The sequence below is a fragment of the Numenius arquata genome, chromosome 3, assembly GCF_964106895.1.
Source record: "Numenius arquata chromosome 3, bNumArq3.hap1.1, whole genome shotgun sequence".
In the NCBI taxonomy this organism is placed as follows: Eukaryota; Metazoa; Chordata; class Aves; order Charadriiformes; family Scolopacidae; genus Numenius; species Numenius arquata.
Window position 1 is genome coordinate 53,179,961 of NC_133578.1, and position 22,743 is coordinate 53,202,703.

General features: G+C 47.4%; 1 protein-coding gene across 1 annotated transcript; it reads right to left on the reverse strand.

The window, feature by feature from the left end:
• Positions 1 to 299: 299 nt before the first annotated feature.
• On the reverse strand, positions 300 to 12,437 carry CCNE2 (cyclin E2). Its single transcript, XM_074145342.1, has 11 exons — positions 12,424 to 12,437; positions 12,220 to 12,325; positions 11,981 to 12,037; positions 9,874 to 10,025; positions 7,599 to 7,734; positions 4,550 to 4,696; positions 3,276 to 3,371; positions 2,875 to 3,009; positions 1,888 to 1,999; positions 1,086 to 1,240; positions 300 to 401 (listed from the first exon to the last, which is right to left on the reverse strand). The coding sequence occupies exons 1-11, from the start codon at positions 12,435 to 12,437 to the stop codon at positions 300 to 302; spliced, it is 1,212 nt and encodes a 403-aa protein (XP_074001443.1).
• Positions 12,438 to 22,743: the final 10,306 nt, after the last annotated feature.

A 22,743-nucleotide genomic window follows, 5' to 3' on the forward strand; every position in this document is an offset into this window, starting at 1 on the left:
CCACTCAACCATGTGTAAAGAGTTCTTAAAATTCATAAGTTAGGAATGGTCTGAGTTGAACTAAGTCATGTCTGAGAATGGACCAAAGTGGTCCCGGCTCCTGTGAGAGCACGGAGGGATGCTCACTATGAATTTTTGATCAAGTCTGTAGGAGGACACCAGTCTCGGCTTCCATCTGCTGCTCTGTTTGATGCGTCTTTTACTGCTCAAGTCTTGAATAGCAGTGAAGAGCATGTTTCACCTTTAGTGTGGTCTTGTTCTGAAGCACCAAGTCCTGTTTCTGGAACTTTGTCCATATTTCATTTCTTCTCTGTACTTTTGGGAGGGGTGATTATTCCTCCTGTTGACACAGGTGATAACTCACCTGGGGCAGTGGATGCTACTCCACTGTTGACTTCTTCCTGTGTATTGGAGGAGGAAGACCACAGTTAATATCTGTGACAAGTTCTACTTCTTTATGAGGGAGCACAGTGATGGGTTGAGGGGTAATGGTTTTAAACTGAAAGAGGGGAGATTTAGAGCTCGGGAAGAAATTCTTTGCTGTGAGGGTGGTGAGACACTGGAGCAGGTTGCCCAGAGAAGCTGTGGATGCCCCATCCCTGGAGGTGTTCCAGGCCAGGCTGGATGGGGCTTTGAGCAACCTGCCCTAGTGGGAGGTGTCCCTGCCCAGGGCAGGGGGGTTGGCACAAAACAGTCTTTAAGGTTTCTTCCAACTCTAACCATTCCATGATTCTTTGTTTCAGTAGTGCTATTGAGCAGCGCTTCCTCCCACTGCTTGTACAAGTCAAGTACTTCAGAGTCAGGGTGCTGACTAAGAAACCAAGGCAGCATTACACAACAAAGTAAAGAGAATTATCTTTTAAACACCTCACCGGTACTTCTGGTCTAAGTCTTTGCTCACGGTGTTATGGTAAAACACCTTTGGTTTACAGCATCATTGAGCAGGAGGCAGAAACAACAGCTTGGGCACCACTGACCATGCTGGTTGGGGTGAGCCAGGCCAGGTGTGAGCAGGAAGGTGTTTGGCCACCTTTCCCAGGGAGGAAGGGGGTGTGATGTGTGCTCAGCTGCCACAAACCACTTACCAGCATGTCCAAGTAATTGGTGTGTGTTTGGATATTATGTTGATCTTCTGCTGCAACCTTCTTAAAGTTTTTCAGCGTCGCGGGGACTTTTTTCGCCACGTTCACAAAGGGAACCATCCATTCTACGCACTCCGAAATGCTCTCCCAGTCTAAGCCTGGAGGGTAGAGCACAGCAAGGTATTTAGAAGTCATGGAGGAGGAGTTGCACAGCGTTCCAATATGGTCATAAAATTTAAAAATAACACTAAATTACGCTGCAGACAAAAATTGAGAAACATCCTCCCAGAAACTCCCAGCATTTCCTTGCGCTTGTTACTAAACACTGTGGCAGAGGACGGTGAGCACAGGCCTCCTGAGCAGAGCAGCTCTGGGGCCATGAGGGTTCCTGGTGCTTAGGACTTAGCACCAAAGTGAATGCTGCTGACAGCTGAGGATGAGGGGTGGTTGACCACATTTTAGAAGAAAAAGTAGCTAAATACTGTATCTCTAACAATCCCCAGAACAACTGGCGGTCATAGAGCAGCAGTATTAGCCCAAAAGCAAGAAGGATCAATCTACTTCATTGCCTTAGCTAAGGCTGTGCTTCCGAGAGCGTTTCCTTCTCTTTGGAGTTTTGGTAGCACCCGAAACAGTGGTAGGAAGGAAGCAAAACTGGGGTTCTTCACAGAACGAAGAACAAACTATTAGTGCCCATGTAGCGTTTGCTCTTTGGCAGCCTAGAAAACCAGTTCCCTCCCAGCAGCCTGTAACAGCTTTCAGAAGCCCCTGCCTCAGGAGACCAGGCTTTACCAAGGCTTCTCACCTGAGGCTTTCTTGACGACCTCCATTGAGGTGTAGTGGCAGAGCGCTGCAGCAGCCAGCGTTCGGTACTGGAAGTCCAAAGAATTCACATCTAGAATACACAGGTCTAAGAGCTGAGGAAATAAAGAGCGGAGGAAATGAGAGTTACAAGTTTTTAACAAGATGATACTGTAGTATAACCCTGTCTCAGGACTATACGGATTATAGCGCCGCTGAAGCTGCCACGCGTACGGCACTCCTCCAGACCGTGCTGACACACCTCTGCTTTTTACCACCAATCCCACACACCTATTTATTTTTGGCACCAACTGCAGTTAAATTGGGTCTCAGAGAGTTAGAATACAAACCAATTTGCACTTTTACCGGTAACATGCAGGACACTTCCCTCGCACAAAATCTGAGTACACCTTTAAACTCTTCACAGAGCTCCAGGAGGGTATTTTCTTAAATTACAGTATTACCTAGCAGCTCAGTGACATAGACATACCTACGCTTCAGGCTGCCTCTCCGAGGCTGGATGTAAAAAAAAAAAAAAAAACCCCAAACCACAGTAGTTTCAAGGTAGTCAAACCACTTCTCAGATCGCCGCCTAGGCAAACGCACAGAAACGCTGTTACAGATAATACCGGTAAAAAGTTAACTGTCTTAAATTAAATTATTCACCCTCCTCTCAGAGCTGTTGCCACTGCCTGCTATTTGCAGAACGCTGTAGTGATTTAAAAAAAAAAAAAAAAAGGGGATTTGTATTGTTGCAGTGTACAGAAAAGTCTTAAAATACGTGAGAGCAGGGAGACAAGAAGCGCATGGGCAGGTGCTTCTCCTCCAAACCCAGCAGGAAGGTCTCCGGGAGTCAAACTTGCACGTTCCTTAACAAAGCAACAGGTGAGGTGAAACAAGGAACAGCGTTCTTTAATGGCTTTTGGGACATAAAGTTCAGTTGGGCCTTAATCACTCCAGAAAGCATTTTCCGATAGAGTTTACCACCCACCTGTGCTATCTGGATGAATTTTTCCTGAGAATACTGAGGTAGCAGCACTTTCGGAACATCCTTCAAAGCATCCACTTGAAGATAGAGGTTGAGCCAAGAGACGATTGTCACCGGACAGAGTTCCCATTTTAAAGCCTGCCAATGTTAAATAAACATTTAACAAACACCTTGAACCACGCAAGGACAGGTTTGTGCTGCGATTTCTTTTCCCACAACCCCCCCCTTCTGATTTTGCTCAGTTTATTGCGCGGGTCCTCAAAAGACACAGAAGCTTTCCTTGTTTCACGGGAAGACGGACGTATTAAACACGATCCTTTTCTAAGCAGATAAATGATGCTAAAACACGAGGCTCAGCGGGGCTGTCTTTCACCCGGCCCTTACAAACACAGCAAAGTTATTACCTTTAACATAATGAGTTCCATTCGTACAATATCATCTTCGCTGCAAGCACCGTCAGTGACGTAAGCAAATTCCTGTATTTTCGGAGCGTAGATTTCCTTTAAAGGGAGAAGGTAAAGATTAGAGCGCCTCACAACTCCAAGAAAGCTTAGAAGATGCTGGCAAATACTTTTCAATTCATATTGGAATATTAACATTTCTTAGGCTAGAACAGTGTTTTTCTCATTGTATGAAGTGACTTCAACCTTCAGGATGAGGAGATACTAAAAACAAGTAGGTTATGGGTTATCTGTTGTAAAACATGACAGATTTATCCCAACTTCTTCAAGTTTTTCAGGCAAATAAATGCTGGCCAAGCAATCAGAACAGCCTTTCATTTATTCCACTTTCTACTGGGCCACTGCATTTGACGTAAAAACACCCTAATTCTTGTACAGCACGCTGCGGTATTAGAAAAGGCTGATTCCGGTTACGCACAGTGTCAGGTAGTGCTGATGTAATCTCATTGATTAAAAAAAAAAAAAAAACAAAACCAAAAACAACACAAAAAGCTGAAAAAAGACGGGAGAAAATCCCACAGCCACTGTAGCTGGCAAAATTCATGGTGCAGAGATGGTTAACAAGGAAATTGGCCAACCCAGTCATGCCAGCTGGGGCCACCTATAGCTGAGGGTGTTGGCTACCATCAGGGGGTTTCCGAGTATAAAAACTTAATAGCCCAAATTTTCCTCTCAGTCCAGCCTACCACGCGCTATACAAAAACACGCTCTTGGCTCGTAGATGTAGCGCACAATGTGTAATGCGTCACCATCCCTGCACTTGAAAAATTTTTTTTTAAAAAAAACCAAACCTCTGCTCAATGGGTTTACAGGGCTACCAGCCTGGTGTACAGGCAGTTTGAGACTCAGGCTTGGTTCTGTTCGAGCCCCACGCCCGTTCCCGAGATTGTTTTGCCAGCGGCTGTATATTTGGAAAAAGGCAAAACAAAACAAAACAAATCAAAACTACTCCTAGCACATTTGCATACCTTTAGAGTTTATGTGCTCTCCTTCCCTGCCGCTGAGGAAAGGGAGGACAAAGCCTACACTCCAAGAGATTGACACGTGCACAGCTGAAGGAAGAGGAAAAAAAAAAAAAAACGTTCCCCTTCTGACCTTCAGTGCTGTTGATACACCACCAAGTTCAAAAGCTTCAGCCAGAAGAAATAAATAGGTTACCGCTGTATTTTTAGTTATTCCAAACTTAATATCCCCCTCCCTGTAACAGAGCTTCTTACCTCAAGTTTGGAGGCAATGAACAATGAGGTAATTCCTATGAGCTGAAGCATGCTCTTGTTAATGTTCTTTTGCGTCAACATGAATCTGTCAAAAAAGTCTTGAGCTAGGTAGAAGGTTTCCCTGTGGAGTGCGTACACCTCACATACCTACAAGAGGGAAAGAAGAACAATTCAGTTTTCTGTTAAAAAAACCTCTATGTAAACACATTGGAGTATTCAAGCTCGAATAGTAAAACCCAAGATGCACAATTTTATCCTTCGGACACTCAAACTATCACCCCCCAGCTGTGTTAGGATGCAGCGGTTAGAGTGGGTCGGGGAAAAGCATTCCCCATGCTCCCACCTAAACACGGATTGTCTATGATGCGCCAACATACTTCCAAAGTACACCTTATCCAATCTAAATCACACCCAGTTTTCCTAAAAATGAGTACAAACAATTTCCCACAGAAAGAAGAAAGCCTTATTGAGGGGAAAAAAAAAAAAAAAAAAAAGGAGGATTAAAAAAAAAACCAAAACAGCAAAAAAAATAATAATCCTACTAATTTCCTTGATTAAAAGTACCCTGAGCTCAAACCTCAAGTTGAAGTCACAGAGCAAACCCTCCCTGTATTCCCAGTAGGTCTGTTCCAGGGCAGAACCACTAAAAAACTTGAAATCTTTGGCTCCACAGCAAAGGAGCCTGGAAGCTGCTGCTCCAGGGGGGCTCTGCTGGCCAGGCAGGAGCGGTGCCCGCACCCCCCCGGGCACCCCGACTGCCTCGCTAAGTGGGGACAAAACTGCAGGAACGGCCACCTGCGCCATACAGCTTCCCTGGTAGGGAAAACTTTTAATACTCGCATTGAATCAAAGTGGTTCAAATGCCAGTTCAACAAAAGAAAAGGAAAGGAGACTGCCCTGGCCTGGAGACCTTCTGCAGGGCCCAACTTTCTCCTTTTTAACTGAATTTGGGTGGGTCTATCACGACTCCAGATCATCTGCAACTCTGTATCCCCTCCACAACGAGAAACTAGTTAGACACTTGGAAATTACTTACAATCCACCTGCAGTCAATAGGAGAGAATATCCAAGAAACAGATGCCAAGTCCAAGCTTCCCATCCTGCCTCATTATTTCGCTTGGATACAAAGTCAAAATAGAAATGTCACTACTACCAGCTGTTTCCTAAACTAATTGAAAGCCCATGTGCCAATTAAACCCCTTCCTGACCATCAAAAATGCAACTAGTTTGCAGTAACACCCCAGCCTATTCTTTTAGGCCTGATCTAGTATTTGCCAACTGATGTGCTGCTCTGTTATTAACTACTGCTCCAACCAAGATTCAGAACTAAAAAAAAAAACCTATAGACCAGGCTCATCCATGAACAAATGGCACAATTTCTATAAAAGCGCGTTGCCCAAACATAAGCAACAGTGCTTGGTCATGTTAAAGAGTATCTCAGTTACGATATTACAGAAGATGATGTCAGGAGCTACTTGAGGACTCTCAAAGTTGCTGGGACTTTAACCCACTGTGGCACATAGAACCACTGACCTGGGCAACAACAAGGCTCTTGTCGACTTTATCACAGAATCTTTATGGTTGGAAGGGACCTTTGAGATCATCGAGTCCAACCACAAAAAAAAAAAAAACCAAACAAAAAAACACACAAACCAAAAACACACAAAAAAGAAAAAAAACCCCAAACAAATAAACCAAAAAAAAAAAACAAAAAAACCCCACCACACACCACACCCACCCACAAACAGACACAACCCAACAATCTCGGGCACTAGAGCCTGCCCTGAAGTGCCATGTCTACACGTTTCTTAAATACCTCCAGGGATGGCGACTCCACCACCTCCCTGGGCAGGCTGTTCCAGTGCCTGACCACTCTCTCAGGAAAGTCATTCTTCCTTATATCTATTCTAAACCTCCCCTGCCCCAACTTCAGACCATTTCCTCTGGTCCTGTCATGATTCCCTTGGGAGAAGAGGCCAACACCCACCTCTCTACAACCTCCTTTCAGGTAGTTGTAGAGGGCAATGAGGTCCCCCCTCAGCCTCCTCTTCTCCAAACTAAACATGCCCAGTTCCCTCATATTTTTATTAATGAAAATTTTTATTATTATGTTTCTTTTAATAAAAAACCACCACATGCTCCTTTCCCTTAAAATTCCCAGCTATTAGCACTGTTCCACCAAGCCAGCAAGAGCACCACTGTAGCATCTGCTTCCTTGGCCTACTGGCTATGGGACTGGTAAACCCACAGGATCCCTTCTGCCGACAGGTCAGGATTACGTGCATCAAGCATTGCTTTTGGCAGTGGCAACGGAATGTGCTTAACACAGAGTTCTTGGAAACACCTCCAGAACGTAGCTCTCTATTTACAACACTAACGCTCCTTCACACAAGGCTGCCAAGAACGAGAGCTTCCATTTTGTTTGACAACTGGAATACTCTGAAGCACAGCAATTAGGCTGGAATACGGACGATTTATTTATGATCATTTTCCAACAAGAACCTGTCTATATCGAGACCCTCCAGATGTCAGCCACCAATGCCCAACTTTTTTCTGCTCATAGGACAGAATTAAAATTTTACTAGTAGGTCAGAAAATAGCATCAGGGGCTGACACCTAAGAGCTCTTGATGTAGACAGGGCTAGGGTGATAACTCAAGTCCTCAACACAGAGGCAGTTGCCTCAGAGCTTAGATACAGGCTAAAGTGTAAAGTTAGAGCTTCAGAACTAACCTGTCTGTAGCAATTTCAGCTTAAGTGTCCCAAAACTAGATTTCTCCCCTTCCCAGGGAATACGTGCGGTAAGAGCAAAAATGTAGTACTATCGCTTGCTGCCCTGCGTTGGAAGGTTCAGCCTCTGCTGCCAGGGAAGGCCCAATGTATCTCACAAAAAGGATCAAAAGCAGTAACTTGTAACCCTTCTGTTGCAAACTAGTTTTAGTGTTTACCACGCAGTACATTTTGCTATTAGGTCTTTTGCGTAAAAAGCTGTGCTTTTACCTGCCGACTTCACAGGCGGAACACAAGGCACAGTAACTAAAAGAACAAACCTCTAAGAGCCAGTCTAGCAGTATCGATCTCATGTGAGGCTGCAAACTAGAATGTAGCGAGGTGAAATGTTTGCAGTGAGCGTATCTGTTCTCCTTCTTCAGGATGTTGAGCCAGACGTCTTTGGAATTTCCCCAGCTAAGGAACAAAGTTACACAAAGCGTTGTTAAGTATATATATACACACACCTTCACAAAAGGAGTGTAAAAACATTATTTGTTGTTTACAGACATTCAGGGACAACAAGAAAAATCCCTATGGTAATTAGAAAACACCAGGTATACTTTGAATGTTTTACATCAGGCCAACAGCAGCTCGCCAAGAGCATCAGCAAGTCCACTTGTACAGGACAATAAAACCGGACACATGCATCCTAAAGTTGCACACACACAGTTTCCTATTCTGCCTGGTTAGGTGGCTGTCCAGGAGCAAGATAAAAACCAAACCCTCCCCATAAAAAAGAAAAAAACCCACCCCACTCCCCAAGAAACACAAAACATACACAAAGTTGTCCAGTTTAGTTTTAAACACCACCTGTAAATGTTGTTCTCAAAGTCACTCATCCATCTCTTCCTTTTGTAGCCTACCTTAAGGCTCAGAAACAAGGCTATTGTGAGAAAAACTGACTTCTTGTTTATTGCTAATTTATAAGCTATTAGTATTCAAGTCTACTTGGGAAGAAGGTGCCTTTATCATTAATATAGCTTGGTTTTAATTTGTAACTACTGTTATTATGAATTTATGTAGTTTTTGCTTAGATGTACTTCTCATCCTACAGTTACTAATGGCGACAGCACGTTAGTCAATGCAGTGCTGATTTCCTACTGGAATTTCTGGAGTTATACATTTACCTTCCCCCAAGCAGAAGCAGAGAGAGATTAAAACAGAGCTGACCGCTGGCATTGCCTACAGATTCTAAGCCAGATCAGTTCCATTCTTCTGCCATCATAAGTAAAAAGCTGGAGAGATACTTGTTTGTTTAATGCACAGGTCTCCCCGTTTAAGTGGGCAGGCATCGAAAAATCTCCTATTATCATCTTCCTGCAGCAGTTAGAAAAGCATGAAGAAAGCAGGAGAGAGTAAATAATTTTAGCTAATTGGCTAAAATTTTAGCTCTTATTTACCTATTCAAAAGGATGGAGCTCAGCTTTACCAGATGCCTATCAACAAGAGGGGAACATCAAAGACTAAACTCCCTGCATGGAATCCTGTATCTGAACCTATCTTTGGGATCCAGCATTTTCCAACAACTTGCTAAAGGGGTGCAGGAGATCCCCTCATTCACCATCCTTTTTTAATTATTATTTTTTAAAAACTACTTTGCACTAGAAAAGTGTGAGTAGCTAGGCACAGAGAGGAGCATACTCTTCCTTAAAGCGCAGGTCACCAGGCTTGGGAGTAATATTGAGAGGGAGGAGCAGGTGAGTTTGGAACTCAGTGAAAGAGACTGCGAGAGACCTATTGCTTTCCTCTGAGGCAAGACATCACCCTGCAGCATCTCCCAGTTCTGGTCAAGTTTTGGCCAGAACAAATCAAAACGTGGTGTATCTACAAAGGTTCTCCTCGAGTGACGCTTCACGTTCTGCTTCTCCTCTCATTCACCTTGGCAGAAGTTTTCCCTAATGCACTGCAGTAAATTTAACAACTCTTGCACTAAACACCGGGCAGATGCCAACAGCAACTGGGATACTTCTCTAACACACCCGAACGGCTAAGAAATTCAGAAATGGGAAAAAAAAAAAAAAAAAAAAAAAAAAAAAATCAATTTAGTCAGCTAATCTGCCCCTCTGCAGAAGGGAAACTTTCCAATACTGTGGCTGCACCGAGCATGCTGCATGGCACGACCAAGCTACCCACACTGTAATATTGCCCCTCGTTCATTTGCGTATATGTGCATTTAAGTTCTTGGAGAAAAACTTTGCTTAGTATTTTTTCGTCACTTAGTTCCAATAGCACTGAAAGAAATTTAGTTTAACCATGATGTGTCTCTTAACCACTTGAGAGTTTCTCCAGTGTTAAGTTATAAAAGGACAGCTCTGAAAGGCAAAAATTATCCGTCTGGTGCCTTTATAAGGCTAGGGAGGGCATGAAAAAACAAACAGAATTTGTCTTCTTTTTTGGGGGACATTGGAACTGTTTGTGGGATGAGGAGACAAGTAGAAGTGCGGGTTGTGTAACTGCACACTATTATACAAACACAATACAACAACAGATTTTACTACAGTCGTTCAGCATATTTCATAAAACATCGACAACTGTCGCATCTGGTAAACTTACTTGAGTTCTGGCAAAGGTGATGGATTTATGAAGAGGTTTCTGAACCTGTACTTTTTGAATCTTGAGAAGTCAGTGGTTACTGATTCTTTGTGAGGTGTTTCAATAATGATGCAAGGCGAGATGCCTCCTGTTATCGTGGGCGGCCAACAGCTCTGCAACACAAACATGGGGTCTTTTAAATGCTGATTTTACTACGACAGCAAGGAAAGTGAGAAGTAGATCACAGTCACAACAACAATATATGCAATTTATGTTACTCTTTTTGGACCTTAGCATCAATTCAAGTACTGAAACCAGGATAGAGAGAATAAGTGCCAACAAACCCTCTCACAGTCAAAGACAGAACATGTATGAACACATTTGATAAATTTGGGAAAATGAGTTTTGAGGAAGCTAACTCTCTTTAGTTTATAAACCCACAAGTAACCTATCCACTGCTTGAGCTGCTCAGTTACAGTACATAAGGCAAAGGTACTCACTGCTACTAAAACACACAACGTTAGGTTGCTGGTCCTATCTACTTATCAACTCAGAGAGAAAAGAAAGGAGAGGGTGGAGGTTCTACTGTCTCTCAGTGAAAATTCAGCAACTTGTTATCTTCCAATTAAGCACTCCAGAGAGGAGCCACCCACCTCAGCTCCAGAGCTAGATACCCACTGAGCAAGCAGCAGCTGTGAACTATCTCTCAGGCTGCCAATGCCAAATAAGGGATGCAATGACTGAAAAGGAGAAGAGCCCGAAGTTTTTCAGGCAGAAAGCTTCAAAGAAGGAATTCTAGATTACTTTAGTGAACTCTGTAACTTGTTTCACTAATGCTTATTTGGTTGCACGCAGCCAATACAAGTGAGGAGGTATCAAATGCAGGGAGCATATGCAATTCTGTAATGGCTGACAGCCTTCAAAATGGTGACACAGAACTTTAATTATGCTCTGTGGAGTTAGGGGGGGTCCCATTCCCAAAGAATGGCAATGCCTCCCCCTGAACGCAGAGACTTTTCCTATGTAGCTGTTTTGCAGGGTAAACTACATACCATTTCCTTAGTGTGTCTAAACCAATTTATAGCCAGACTGAAGTACCCTAAGAATGAAGTTGCATGTTCCAGCAGAATTGATCTTAACAGCACAGTCATGAGAAAAAGGAGACCCTGCTCCTTCTTCTCTCCTGTGATCCTCACTGCCCAAGTTCCACCCCTTCCTTCTTTTGTCAGCTTTGATGCTCGTCAGACCCTCTGCTGGGTTGATTCAACTCACTAACCTGGAGGAACATTAACTCATTTTGTAGTGCCAAATTAGCAAGCTGAACCTGCATACCGTTTCATTGAAAGAGAACCAAAAACGGAGCAAGGCAGGGGATGGAGTACGCGGCCAGCTATCAAAGAAGGGAAGAAAGGGGAGCAGGATTTCCCACCTTTCGGCAAAGGTAAGTTTCACCCCAAGTACAGCTGTGGTACTCACACAGCATTTTTCCCTACACAAAGTTTGCAAAGACAACTTCACAGCCAAAAGTGTTTTGCTTCACCATAGCTGTTAGTTTCATGTGCTTTACAAGCAAGATTGTTTGCAAGAGAAAGTTACATGTATTTTACTAACCCACTTTAAAATAAACAACTGTAGAGCCCCTCACTTGGTTTAGGAGTAGCCTGCGTTAGTTAAGACAGATTTCCTAAATTGATTTAAATAATCAAAGGAACGTTAAATGAAAGTAAAGACGGCCTGCATGGTTATGAGTCGTCTTCAGTAAATGGCTGTGAAACCACACCTTAAGTTAAAACAAGTGCAATGATCTTGTTTAGACTTGCCTCCAGGCCTTACCTGCTCTGCGTGTGGAATTATTCTGAAATACCTGGTTTTATTCCCATTTTTACACCTAACCTTACCCGCAGTGGTTTCCATACTGAAGGACCCTTTATCAGCATCAAAGCCATGCATAAGAAAGCAAAAACATATAAGATGCTAAGGTGCAGAGCTCCCACAGTTTTTAATATCTGAAGGTAGAAACTTCCCCTATACAACGCTTTCTAGTGTGGAATGCATGACTTCACACCTGCCACCACAAACCAGATGGACTCCCTCACCTAGTTTGAACTGGTAATCAGGATTGAATTACCTTAATCTCATATTGATGCTTTTTAGCAATTTTCCCATCTTCTCTTTTCTTAATCTCCTGCTGAGAAGAGATACACATCAGTACAGTGACAGCGACCAGCACACCCACCTCTAAAGCTAAAGCAAACTGTTGCTACTCCTGCCCCACTTTCTAACTCAATGAAATAAAGATTCTCCCATCCAAATGCACTGGAAAACTTTCAGTATTATCAAACTTTTCAAGTTGCCCAAACTGGTCACCTCTGCTGTCCTCCTTTTTCGGGTTTGGAGATGTTCTGGTGTCTGCAGTTCTTGTGGAGACTCTTCTTGGCACGACAGCGGCTGCTGCTGCTTGGCTTGCAACCGGCTACTGCAAAGAGTCCGAAAAGACATCGGACATCAGGAGAGCAGCGGTTGGTAGGCGAGCACAGATCAGCCCGGCGTATTGCGGTGCTGACAGCTTACCTGCGTCTTGACATCTTCTTTGGGTTGGAAGATCTCTGCCTGGACCAAAGGAATTAACACAAGCTCAGTTAATGTGTGCTCCAGGAGTTAGGACCGAGCTCTGCGCTTTGTGTCACAGGACGCATCACAAAGAGCAGTTCGGTTTACACAACTGAAATAGAAGGGCACAAGCATTTTCACCGGTGTGAGGAACACCCGAGGTGTATAACCACAGGCGGCTCTGCATCCTGCGGGCAGTCGCGCCGCTGAAGCGGGTTACCCAGGGATGCCCACATACGCCAGCCACCGGTTTGGCTCAGGCTAGCTCCAGTTTGGCTCAGGCTAGCTGAGCTCGGCTAGCCCGGGGGGGGATGGGGAGTCTGTAAAAGGACATTTCCCACGCAAGAAGATGTGGGTGGGGTCCCAGGTGCTGTGACACCCCCCCAACTCCCTCTACACCCCGCATACTGCACCCCCACAGACACAGCGGGTCCCCCCGGGATTTCGCCCCCCACACCTGCCGGGATGGGCCGTGCCCGCCCGCCCGCCGCCGCCCGCGCTCCCGCCGCGCCGGTTCCGCGCCAATTTGCAGCGAGCGGGGAGGCGGCGGCCTGCGCCGCACCGCGCCGAGCCGAGCCGGGGGGGGCGCCTGGGCCAGCCCCGGGGGTCAAGCGGGGTGCGGGGGTGGGGTGGGGGGGGTACCGGCGCTGTTCGCTCCCTTCTCTCCCTCCAAAAGGGGGACGAGCCGCCGCCGTCGCCTGCCCCCCCTTCCCTCCCCGGCCGGGGGTGCTGAGGGGACGCGCGAGGGGGCAGGGGGCAGGGCAGGACCGTGCCCCCCCCCCCCCTCTCCCCCGCGCTCCCGCCTTGCTGCCAGCCAGGCTCCCTCCAAAACCTGAGGGGGAACGGGGTGGGGGGCAAGCAGCCCCACGCATGGGGACATCCATCCATCTCCACCCCCCCAAAGGCGGGACATCCTCTCTCAGAGGGGGACCCCACACAAGGGGGACACCGTCCCTCAGAGAGGGACCCCACACAAGGCGGGGGGACACCCTAAGACGGGCTGGGGCCGGGGCCCCACAGGGATCAGGGGCTGCGATGGCGAGGGGTGTCCCCACCGGGCGCCGAGCCCCTGTCCGGGTGGCGGGGAGCCGAGATGCGGGAGGGCGGGCGGCGCGGGCCGGCAATCGGGGTCAGCCCGCCAAGCGGCCCGGCCGGCTTCCCCGCCCCCACCGCGCCCGGTCTCCCTCCAAAACCCGGCAGCCCGCCCCCCGCCGCACCCGCGGGGCTCTCCGTCGCCGGGCGGACCCGGGATGGGATGGATAAGGCGAGGGGGAAAAGCGATGGCGGGCTCCCGCCGGCACCCCCGCCCGGGCCATCACCCCCCACCCAGAGCGCTCCCTGCCCCGGGCGGGAGGGCACCGGCGGGACGGATGGAGCCGCCCGCGGACATCCCCACCCCCCCGGCTCTCCTCAGCCGCTCTCCCTCCAAAACCGTGCACGGGCGGGCGGGCGGGCGGGCGGGCAGCCCGCCTCACCGCTCCCGCTCCCGGCCGCCGCGGCTGCGCCCCTCACACCGTCCTCACACCGGCACCGGGGCTGCTGGTACCGCTGCCACCACCACTGCCATTATAACTGCCGCCGCCGGCGTAACCACCGCTAATACCATCACCAAAACCGCCACCACTACCATCATCGCCACCGCCGCCCCCCGTCCCCACCGGCGGGACCCCCTCCCGCCGCCGCCCCCCGCGCACCTCTGCCGCCGCCGCCCGGGCCGCGCTGCTCAGCTGGCGCCGGCGCCAAGCCGCTATATAGCGCGGCCCGGGCCCGCCCTGCGCATGTGCGAGGGCGGCAGACAGCTCGCCCGCCCTCCGCAGCCGCCCGCGCCCCGCTCGCCCCAGCGCCGCCCCTTCGCCGCCGGGCCGCCCCGGGGCCCCGCGGCTCTCCCCGTCCGCCGCCGGGATACCCCCGCGCCCCTCCCGCCCGCCTCCGGTGCGGAGGCGTCCCGGGAGAACGGCGGGAAGCGCCAGGAGGAAGGTTGCCACCCCGCAGGGAGAGCCGCCCGGCTGGCTGCCTCCCTCCCTCTCCCCGGCCCAGCTGCCGCGACACCCCCGGCACCGTCACCCCGGATCCGCAGCGTCCGGGTCCCAGGCCGGCTCCCGCCGGGGCGACCCCGCACGCCGCGCGCCCGGCAGGGCGCTGCTCGTCCCGCCCCGAGGGGCGGGGCCACAGCCCAGCCTGGCCAATGGGAGCGCGCCATTCCGCGGCAACGTGCAGCGGGCGGCGGAATGTAAACACGGCTCCGCCGCGCGCGCCCCGCATCGCCCCGCCCCGCCCCGCTCCCGCCACGGCCTGAGGGCGGGGCGGCTCCTCCCGCCCGCCTGAGGGCAGCCGCCCGGCCGGGGAGGCCGCCGGCAGCCCCGGTCAGCGGGGACGCCTCACCCCGGCAGGCCCCTAAGGCTAGGGAGCCGCCTGCCGCCCCTCAGTGGCACCCTAGCCGTTCGAGGGTGCCTGCTGGCAGCCGCTCAGTGACACCTCGGTTCTCCCTGTGCCGCCAGCCTCCTGTGGGAGTAGCCCCCTGGCACCCCGCTCCTGTGGGAGCAGCCCTTTGACACCCCATGGTCACGGGTAGGGGGGCATTAGCCCAGTGGCTGTCACACACCTCACCACGCAGGAATGGCCTTCACCCAGCTGTGTCCCATGAAGGCCACAAGCGGCCTGGGCTTTCCCGTAAGGGGCCTGGGCCTTCATGTCCCAGACCTTCCCTGAGGTCCCTTCTCCCTCCCTCCCCTCCCTCCATTTTTGCAGTGTGTTTTACCACAGAGAAATCCATCCCAGCAGGAAAACGGTCTTCCCCAAGCACAGACTCCATAGTCTCCCGTGGACAGCCCAGTGTGTGTGGAGCCAGACCCTCACCTCAGCGCAGGGCTCCTGAGGCCATTTCGGCAATGGGGAGCAAATGGTACTTTTCCTCTCCTTTCTTGCAGTTCAGAGCCCACCTGCTGCAAAACAACACGAAAAAAAACCACAGCTGCCTTCAAGTAAATCCACCTCATCACCATTTTTGTCACTTCTGCTTTCTCTTTTCCCAAGTGTAATGCTATTAAAGAGTAAACATAGTTTTCGCCTCTAAATATCTATTGTAGTAATTAAGCAAGATAAACAGATTTTGGTGTTTACCTTCTCATAGCTTTGCCATTATAAAGGGCAAGAGAAAAGGCAGCACAGGCCACCAAAGGCAGACACGTTACAGTAGGGTGGCTGACAACATTTTAGCAGGTCACAAGTTTAGGGCAGCAAGGGCCGTCTCTCAACTGCGGGTGCCTACAGCGACTGATGGAGTCGGGAAAACGATTCCTGCAAACTTCAGGTAAAGCAGGATGCACAACAGACGTGCGAGATGGATGTTGCAGCCACCCAGCCTCCTCAGCTCTTCAAAATGTTTGTTCCAGTCCCTGTCATGAAGAAAATCTGCCGATCGTGGCTCAAGAGGGGTGTAAAAAAATCCCGTAAACCACTGTCATCTGTTCAGCCCATCGGCACTCAGAAACAATCTTTGCCAACTGTCTATATTGCACCAGCTCGTTTCAAGAAATCTAACTCATGTCATAGTTTGGGGTGCCTAAAGTAGGCGTAGCCTTCAGCAGATGGCCCTGTTAGTTGGTCTCCGCTGAAGTCCACCAGCAAGATACATCCCGCTGTCTGGAAACGCATCTCCCACTCCACTGACTCTAGAGCGAAGGTGGTCTCCTGAATTTGGGCAAATTTGTGACCTAACTCTGACCTTGGGCCTTTAACTGACCTGCTGAAATTGAAACCCCAGCACAGCCAACTTGTTAAAAAGAATCACAGAATGATATTGGGTTGGAAGGGACCTCTGGTGATCACTTAGTCCAACCCCCCTGCCAAAGCAGGTCCACCTAGAGCAGGTTGCACAGGAACAGCGTGAAGGGACAAGCACCAGTGGAGAGACAAAGTATCTTTTTTTTTTTTTTTCTGTCCTAAAAACCCTCCACCCCTCACAGATGTCAATTTAGGGCTTAGTGGCAGCCAGCCTGCAAGCAGCAAAGCGGTTTTGGTGCAGCAAGAATAAATTCCATGGCACACTGTGAAAGGAAAACATTGCAAAGTGAATAGTAGCTAAAAATTGAATGGATCAGGTCTGCCATGAACAGGTCTCGGCACAAAGACTGTAATGTCTATGCTGCTTGTTTTTCCACACCTTTTGATGTGAGCTGCCGCAGGTCGCATGCCACCCTATTTGTGGTTTTGCCTCAGTAGTGGAAAATGCACCAGGTCCCGTAAGTATTCTCCACCCTGCCAGCAACTTCTCCCATAAACTTTCAGCAGCACAGAAAAAAAAAAAAAAACCAAACAAAAACCCATAAGCTAGTGTGTAATAAAATCCTGCTGCAGACAATGAAATTATGATTTTAACGCAAGTTAATGTGCTGACCTTTTGATGTGGCAATAAATCTAAAGTGACTTAGTTCACACTGGGACATTTCCAAGTGAGTTAAGACACTGTACATCCTCTTTCATTATGTGGATGCTTCCTTAAGGGGGATGAGTGTAAAGGAGAGAAGAATTTTTAAGCCTCTGGAAATACACTACAACTGCGAAGCAGTATTCGTGCTGGGAACTGGTAAGCCCTTTTCAATTAGTCTAGTGGGTTAGTGGGTTTCTTTTTTTTTTTTCCCGCATTACCACTTCTAGGTGTGTTCCAGAGAAGGTGTGAACCCCATTGGAAAGGTAGGAATTACAGGGCCTTCCTTACAAGTTTCCACAGCTGAGGTTGCTTTTCTTGGTTATCCTTTTATGGATCTCTTTGAAGGAGCCCAGAGTCCACTAGGGAAGCACAGATCAAAAGCCACGAGGATCAATCCATTTACCAAGTGTGCTTAATACTGTTCTTCTCCCAGAACTTTTGAATCCATCTGATTGAAATATCACTCACTTCCTTGGGAACATTATGAACACTTGCAGACAGCATCCAGGCACAAAATAGCAGGGAATATCGCCCCCTCATATTCCTACCTTGTTGCAGTAAATATTTTACTATGGCCATTCACTTGTGCTGCTGGGCTTTGTCCTTTTGAGTCGCAGCCGTGTTATCAAAGCTATTCTACAACTTAGTTAAGGGAAAGGCCTGCTCCAGGACTCTTGTATGGATGAACTTCATTGTTTTTAAGAGGAGTTTTGAGCTTATTTATTCCAGCTGCATAGCCTAAGCAAAGCACCATTAAAGCTTTACACACCTTCTTTACTAGTAAGTTGCACCCTTCCCAAACTGAAATGTTTTCTCTCTTCTGAAAGGTATGCAGGCACCCATTTGCCGACCTGAAGCACTCTCTAGAGAGATGTGCTGCTTACCAGGGGCTGGTATCAGGGACATCACCGAGAGACTACCAAGCCTCGTACAGTCTGCTGGCTGCTACCCTCTACTGTTGTTTCACACGGGCACCAGTAGCAATCTGGCATGTCAAGAAGAATTACAGAGCCCTGGGAGCAGCAGTAAAGGACTCTGGAACACAGGTAGTTTTTTCATCAATCCTCCCAGTCAAAGGCAAGGGGTTTCAAAGGGCCAGTCAAATCTGGCAAGCCAACGAATGGTTACAGGACTGGCGCTACAGCCACGGTTTTCAAAACCCTTGTTTTCTACTAAAACCTGTAATATTCTACTACTTTCCTGCTTCTTTCATTTCAGAGTCTTTTTCAAATAAGGCATGATCCAGTTTAATATGCATTTAGGAATATTTTTAAGACCTTACAAGATTAAGTTATTTTGTAGGCTTTTTTTTTGATGGGGAGAGAGCCCATATTACACTTACTAAGAACCTATTAACTAAAAGATAACACAGAGTAAACCTTTCAGTCATAAGCATGTGAATATGTCTAAGGTCAACACCAGCAACAGAGAGCATAGGTAATGACCAGCTATTAATAAGCAGCCTGTAGGACAATCAGATCAGCTTAAGACAACCAGTGCTAAAAGTTATTCTTATAATAGAGGAAGAAAGCTCAAGTAGAGATCAAGAATAAGGTCAGACCTACAAAAGTATAGCATGATAAAAGGATTTCCTCTTTTACTTGATTTTTTTCGAGGCACGCTTTTAAAGGGGAAGGGGGAGCAGAGAGAGTGAGAGTTACCAACCTTTTAAAGCCACATTCAGAAGTAGATGCCATCACTTCCCAGCAGTCATAAAGCAAACCAATGGACTGTGTCCTTCTGGCTCTTGTTAGTGGCCTCTTTCTTTCTTCTTGAGATGATGTACCTTTCTCAGCAGTAAGAAGCTCAGAATAAACGTTATCTTGTCCTGTAAGACCTTTTATGCAGGAGATGTTTTAGCCATGTCCTGTTAGAGCGCCCTGTCCTCTCCTGTATGTGAACATTTAAACACCAATTTTCAACAAACCAAGGATGAAACATCTTTACAGTACAACCCTTACTGCTGATATCCTGAACAAATCCCACAGTCAAACCCTAGTAAGGACAGCATCTCTGCAGTGAGAAGCAGCACCTGTAACTAATAGCCAAACATTGAGCCTATCTTCACCAACCCCTCTGTTGGATCTCTTGTCTGCAGCTCAAAGAAATACCAAGACCCACCTTCCTTGTGTTTTCCAGCATCGCTTCACCCCTGGGCTGTAAATGTGACACCTTTTGGACCAGGAGGTATGTGTAGGTAGCAGAAAAGAAGGAATCTCAGGTCACAGAAAAGAGCCACGTAGAACACAAGCAGGACAACAATATAGTAATTTAAAAAACAAAATAGATTAACTTATCCTCTGACCTAGGAGTGTATGTAGTTCCTCATTCAGATAACTCACATTACCTCATCAAACCTACCACTGCTGGGCCCTGGGCTCAGGACTTTCCCTCCCAAACGCACAAAGTGAAGATGTTTACTGCTGGTGCTCCAACTTCCAAGCACTGTAGCAAACACCTTTTCAACATTTGAGGACTAAGACTTAAAATTCTCCATAGCCCCAATCTTGGCTATGTTTAGGGCACATCATGGACCTTTCCAGAGGCAAAGGTGATGTGCAGGAAATAACACCCCATTCCCAAATTGCCCTCCATTAGTAGATATTTGGTAAAGTTGTATCTACTAATTCAGCTGCTAGGTGGCTTGTCACAAGCCATAGAAGCCAAATTCCTCTCTTTCTTCCCCGTTTAATACACAGCACATCTATCTCCTATTCCTCAATCTCACACCACAGACAGAAGAGCTAAAGCTGAAATTCACCGCTGGGAGTAGACAAGGGGATACCTCTGCCCATGTCAGTACCCCCTTTCTTAATTGTGATCTCATCTTCTTTATTGACCTTGCAAAAATTGTCAGCTGTTTGCCATTACCCACATTACCCTAAAAGCCTGAGGCCTCCCTCCTCTTCTCTACCTCTCTCTCGGTCTCTACTAATTCTCTGCAAAGTCCTATTTCAGGGCATCTGGGATTCTTTAAGCACTCGGGCTGATTTTTGGTCACGATTGTATTTCTTATTATATTGCCTGACTAGGTCATCTTGCTTGGACACAACAATGGGAAGACTACACTTCAGGAGAAAGAATAGACCTATAGCACAGCCCATGTCTGCAAGTGGAGATGTGCTCCTGGCCACTAGCCTAGTTTTGTTTCTCTTATGTGGGTTTTCTTTTTTTGGTTATTATTATTTTTCCTTAGCTCACCCACAAAACTACACTATAGTTATCTGTCTCATTAAGATATTTGAGTGTTCGACTATCAATCTGCCCACAACATTTTGGCACAAGTCAAGGAGACTTTAACTTCTGAAGCATTAGTTATACAGCAGTAGCTCCTGCACAGTATTTTCATGAAGAAAGAGGCTGGTTGATACAAAAAAAAAAAAAACCTTTATACGCATCCTGTTAAGTCTCAGTTCAGTCCTACTTATTCTAAGACTGCTGTATTGTGACCACATCACGGGAACAAGAGTGCTGCAGCAGCACCGGCCTGTTCTTTTAATGAGTCATCTCTACGTGTGTCAAAAACCCTGAACCCTACTTGCAAGTAGCACTGAATAATGGAAGTAACAGCATTTTGTGGTTATAAACAAGCACCAGAAGAAGTCAATGAGACAAAGAAAGCAGATACTGACTGACTGACTCAACGAGGAAACAGAGCGCTTCATCAGGGACGTACAAGGATTTATATAAACAGGAAAAATAGAATATAAAGTGAGAACTTAAGTCAATATGGTTACATTGATATGACCCTTTACATGAACATTTTTGTTTTGGCACAGAAACGTTTTAAAAAACGCTAGTTCATGATGTTTTGGAAAGTCTCCATCCTAAATTTAAAAAGTTGCATTAAGTCTGAACTAAGCTCCCCTAAGAGAAACACTATCAGTATAGCTATATTAGGTTATCCGTACGGATACAATTATAAAGGCATAATCAGTCAAACTTTCTCCTGCAGAATACCGTACAGCTCTCAGCAGGGACTCGCTGCTTTGGTAAAACAAAACCTACCACTGAAAAGGAGATGTTTTACTCAGTGCTTCCTTTGGGAAGATGGATGCTTTGTTGCACAAATTCTGTTTCATCGCTGTCGGTTAAATAGATCATTCTGTCACCCAGTTTGTTCAGTGGGTGAGAATCAAGTCAGGGACTCCTTGCAACAGCTCAACCCATAGAAGTCCACAGAGTAGAAGGGAAGGATCACCTCCCTCCACCTGCTGGCGACACTCTTCCTAATACAGCCCAGGAAGCTTTTAGTTTTTGAGGCCACAAGGGTGCACTGCTGACTCATGGTCAACGTGGTGTCCCACCAGGACCCTCCAGGCCTCTTCTGCCAAGGTGATTTCCAGCCAGTTGGCCTCTAGCCTGTACTGGTGCCTGAAGTTATTTCTCCCTCAGGTACAAGACTTCAGATTTCCCCTTGTTGAATTCCCCGAGTTTCCCATCAGCCCATTTCTCCAGTCTGTCAAGGTCCTTCTGATGTATAAACAACTCCTCCTATCTTCTGCAAACTTGCTGATTATGCACTCTGCCCCATGACCCAGGTCATTAATGAAGGTTTTTAACAGTGTAAGATCCAGTATTGGTACACCAGCAGCAACAAGCCTCCAGCTGGGCTTCATACCACTGATCACATCCCTTCGAGCACAGCAGTTTAGTCAGTTCTTGACACACTTGCTCACCATCTACTTACGTGGTCCATAATTTTCCAATTTGAGAGGATGTTAATGGGGGACAACACTAGAAGCCTTGCTAATGTCAGGATAAACAGCATTCACTGCTGTCCCCTCATCCAGTGAGACAGTCATCTCATTGTAGGAGGCTATCAGGCATCTTTCCCCTACATAAATCCACCCAGGCTACTCCTAATCACCTTTTTGCTCATGTTTGGAAATGGATTCCAGGATCATCTGCTCCATCACCTTCCCAGAGATCAAGGTGAGACTGACTGCCTTGTAGTTCCCCCTATTCTTCTTGTCCTTCTTGAAGATAGGAAGGACATTTGATTTCTTTCATCCTTCAGGAACCCTGTCCATTGATATAACCTTTAAGGTAATTGGAAACAACCTCACAGCGACATCTGTCAACTCCTTCACCAGTCATGGATATGTCCCATCTCTTTAAGCATTTAACTTGACCCTTCTCAACCAAGGGTTGATCTCCTTGCTCTAACCTTTCCCACCAGCCTCAGGGGCCTGCAGTTCTCAAACATCTTACCAGTAGAGACCAAGGCAAAAAAGACAGACTACTTCAGCTTTCTCCATGTCCTTTGTCACAAGGACTCCTGTCCAGTTTAGCAGCAGGCAGGCACTTTCTCTAATCTTGATTTTGCAGCTGATACACCTATGAAAAGCCTGTTGTCCTTGACATCCCTTGCCAGGTTCAGTTACAGCTGGGCTTGGCTTTGGCTTCCCTAACCCCACCCCTGGACATTCACACAGCATCTCTATGTCCCTCACGGGTTACCTGTCCCCGCTTCAACCTCTTGAATGCTAACAGCAGCCTTCCATACAGATCCTTCACAGTGGTGCATGGCAGGAGGATGAAAGGCAACGGGTATGAGTTGAAACAAGAGAGGTTCAGCCTAGATAAGGAAAAGTCTTCCCCCTACCCACTGCACACTTTAAGTGATAATGTGGTTTTGTCTCTGTCCTGTTCACCTACACCACTTCTGCTGTAGGTGGGGCAACAGACACAAGCTGGAACACAGGAAGTTCCATCTCAACATGAGGAAAAGCTTCTTTACTTTAATGGTAGCAGAGCACTGGAACAGGCTGCCCAGAGAGGTTGTGGAGTCTCCTTCTCTGGAGATATTCAAAACCCACCTGGATGCATTCCTGTCCAGCCTGCTCTAG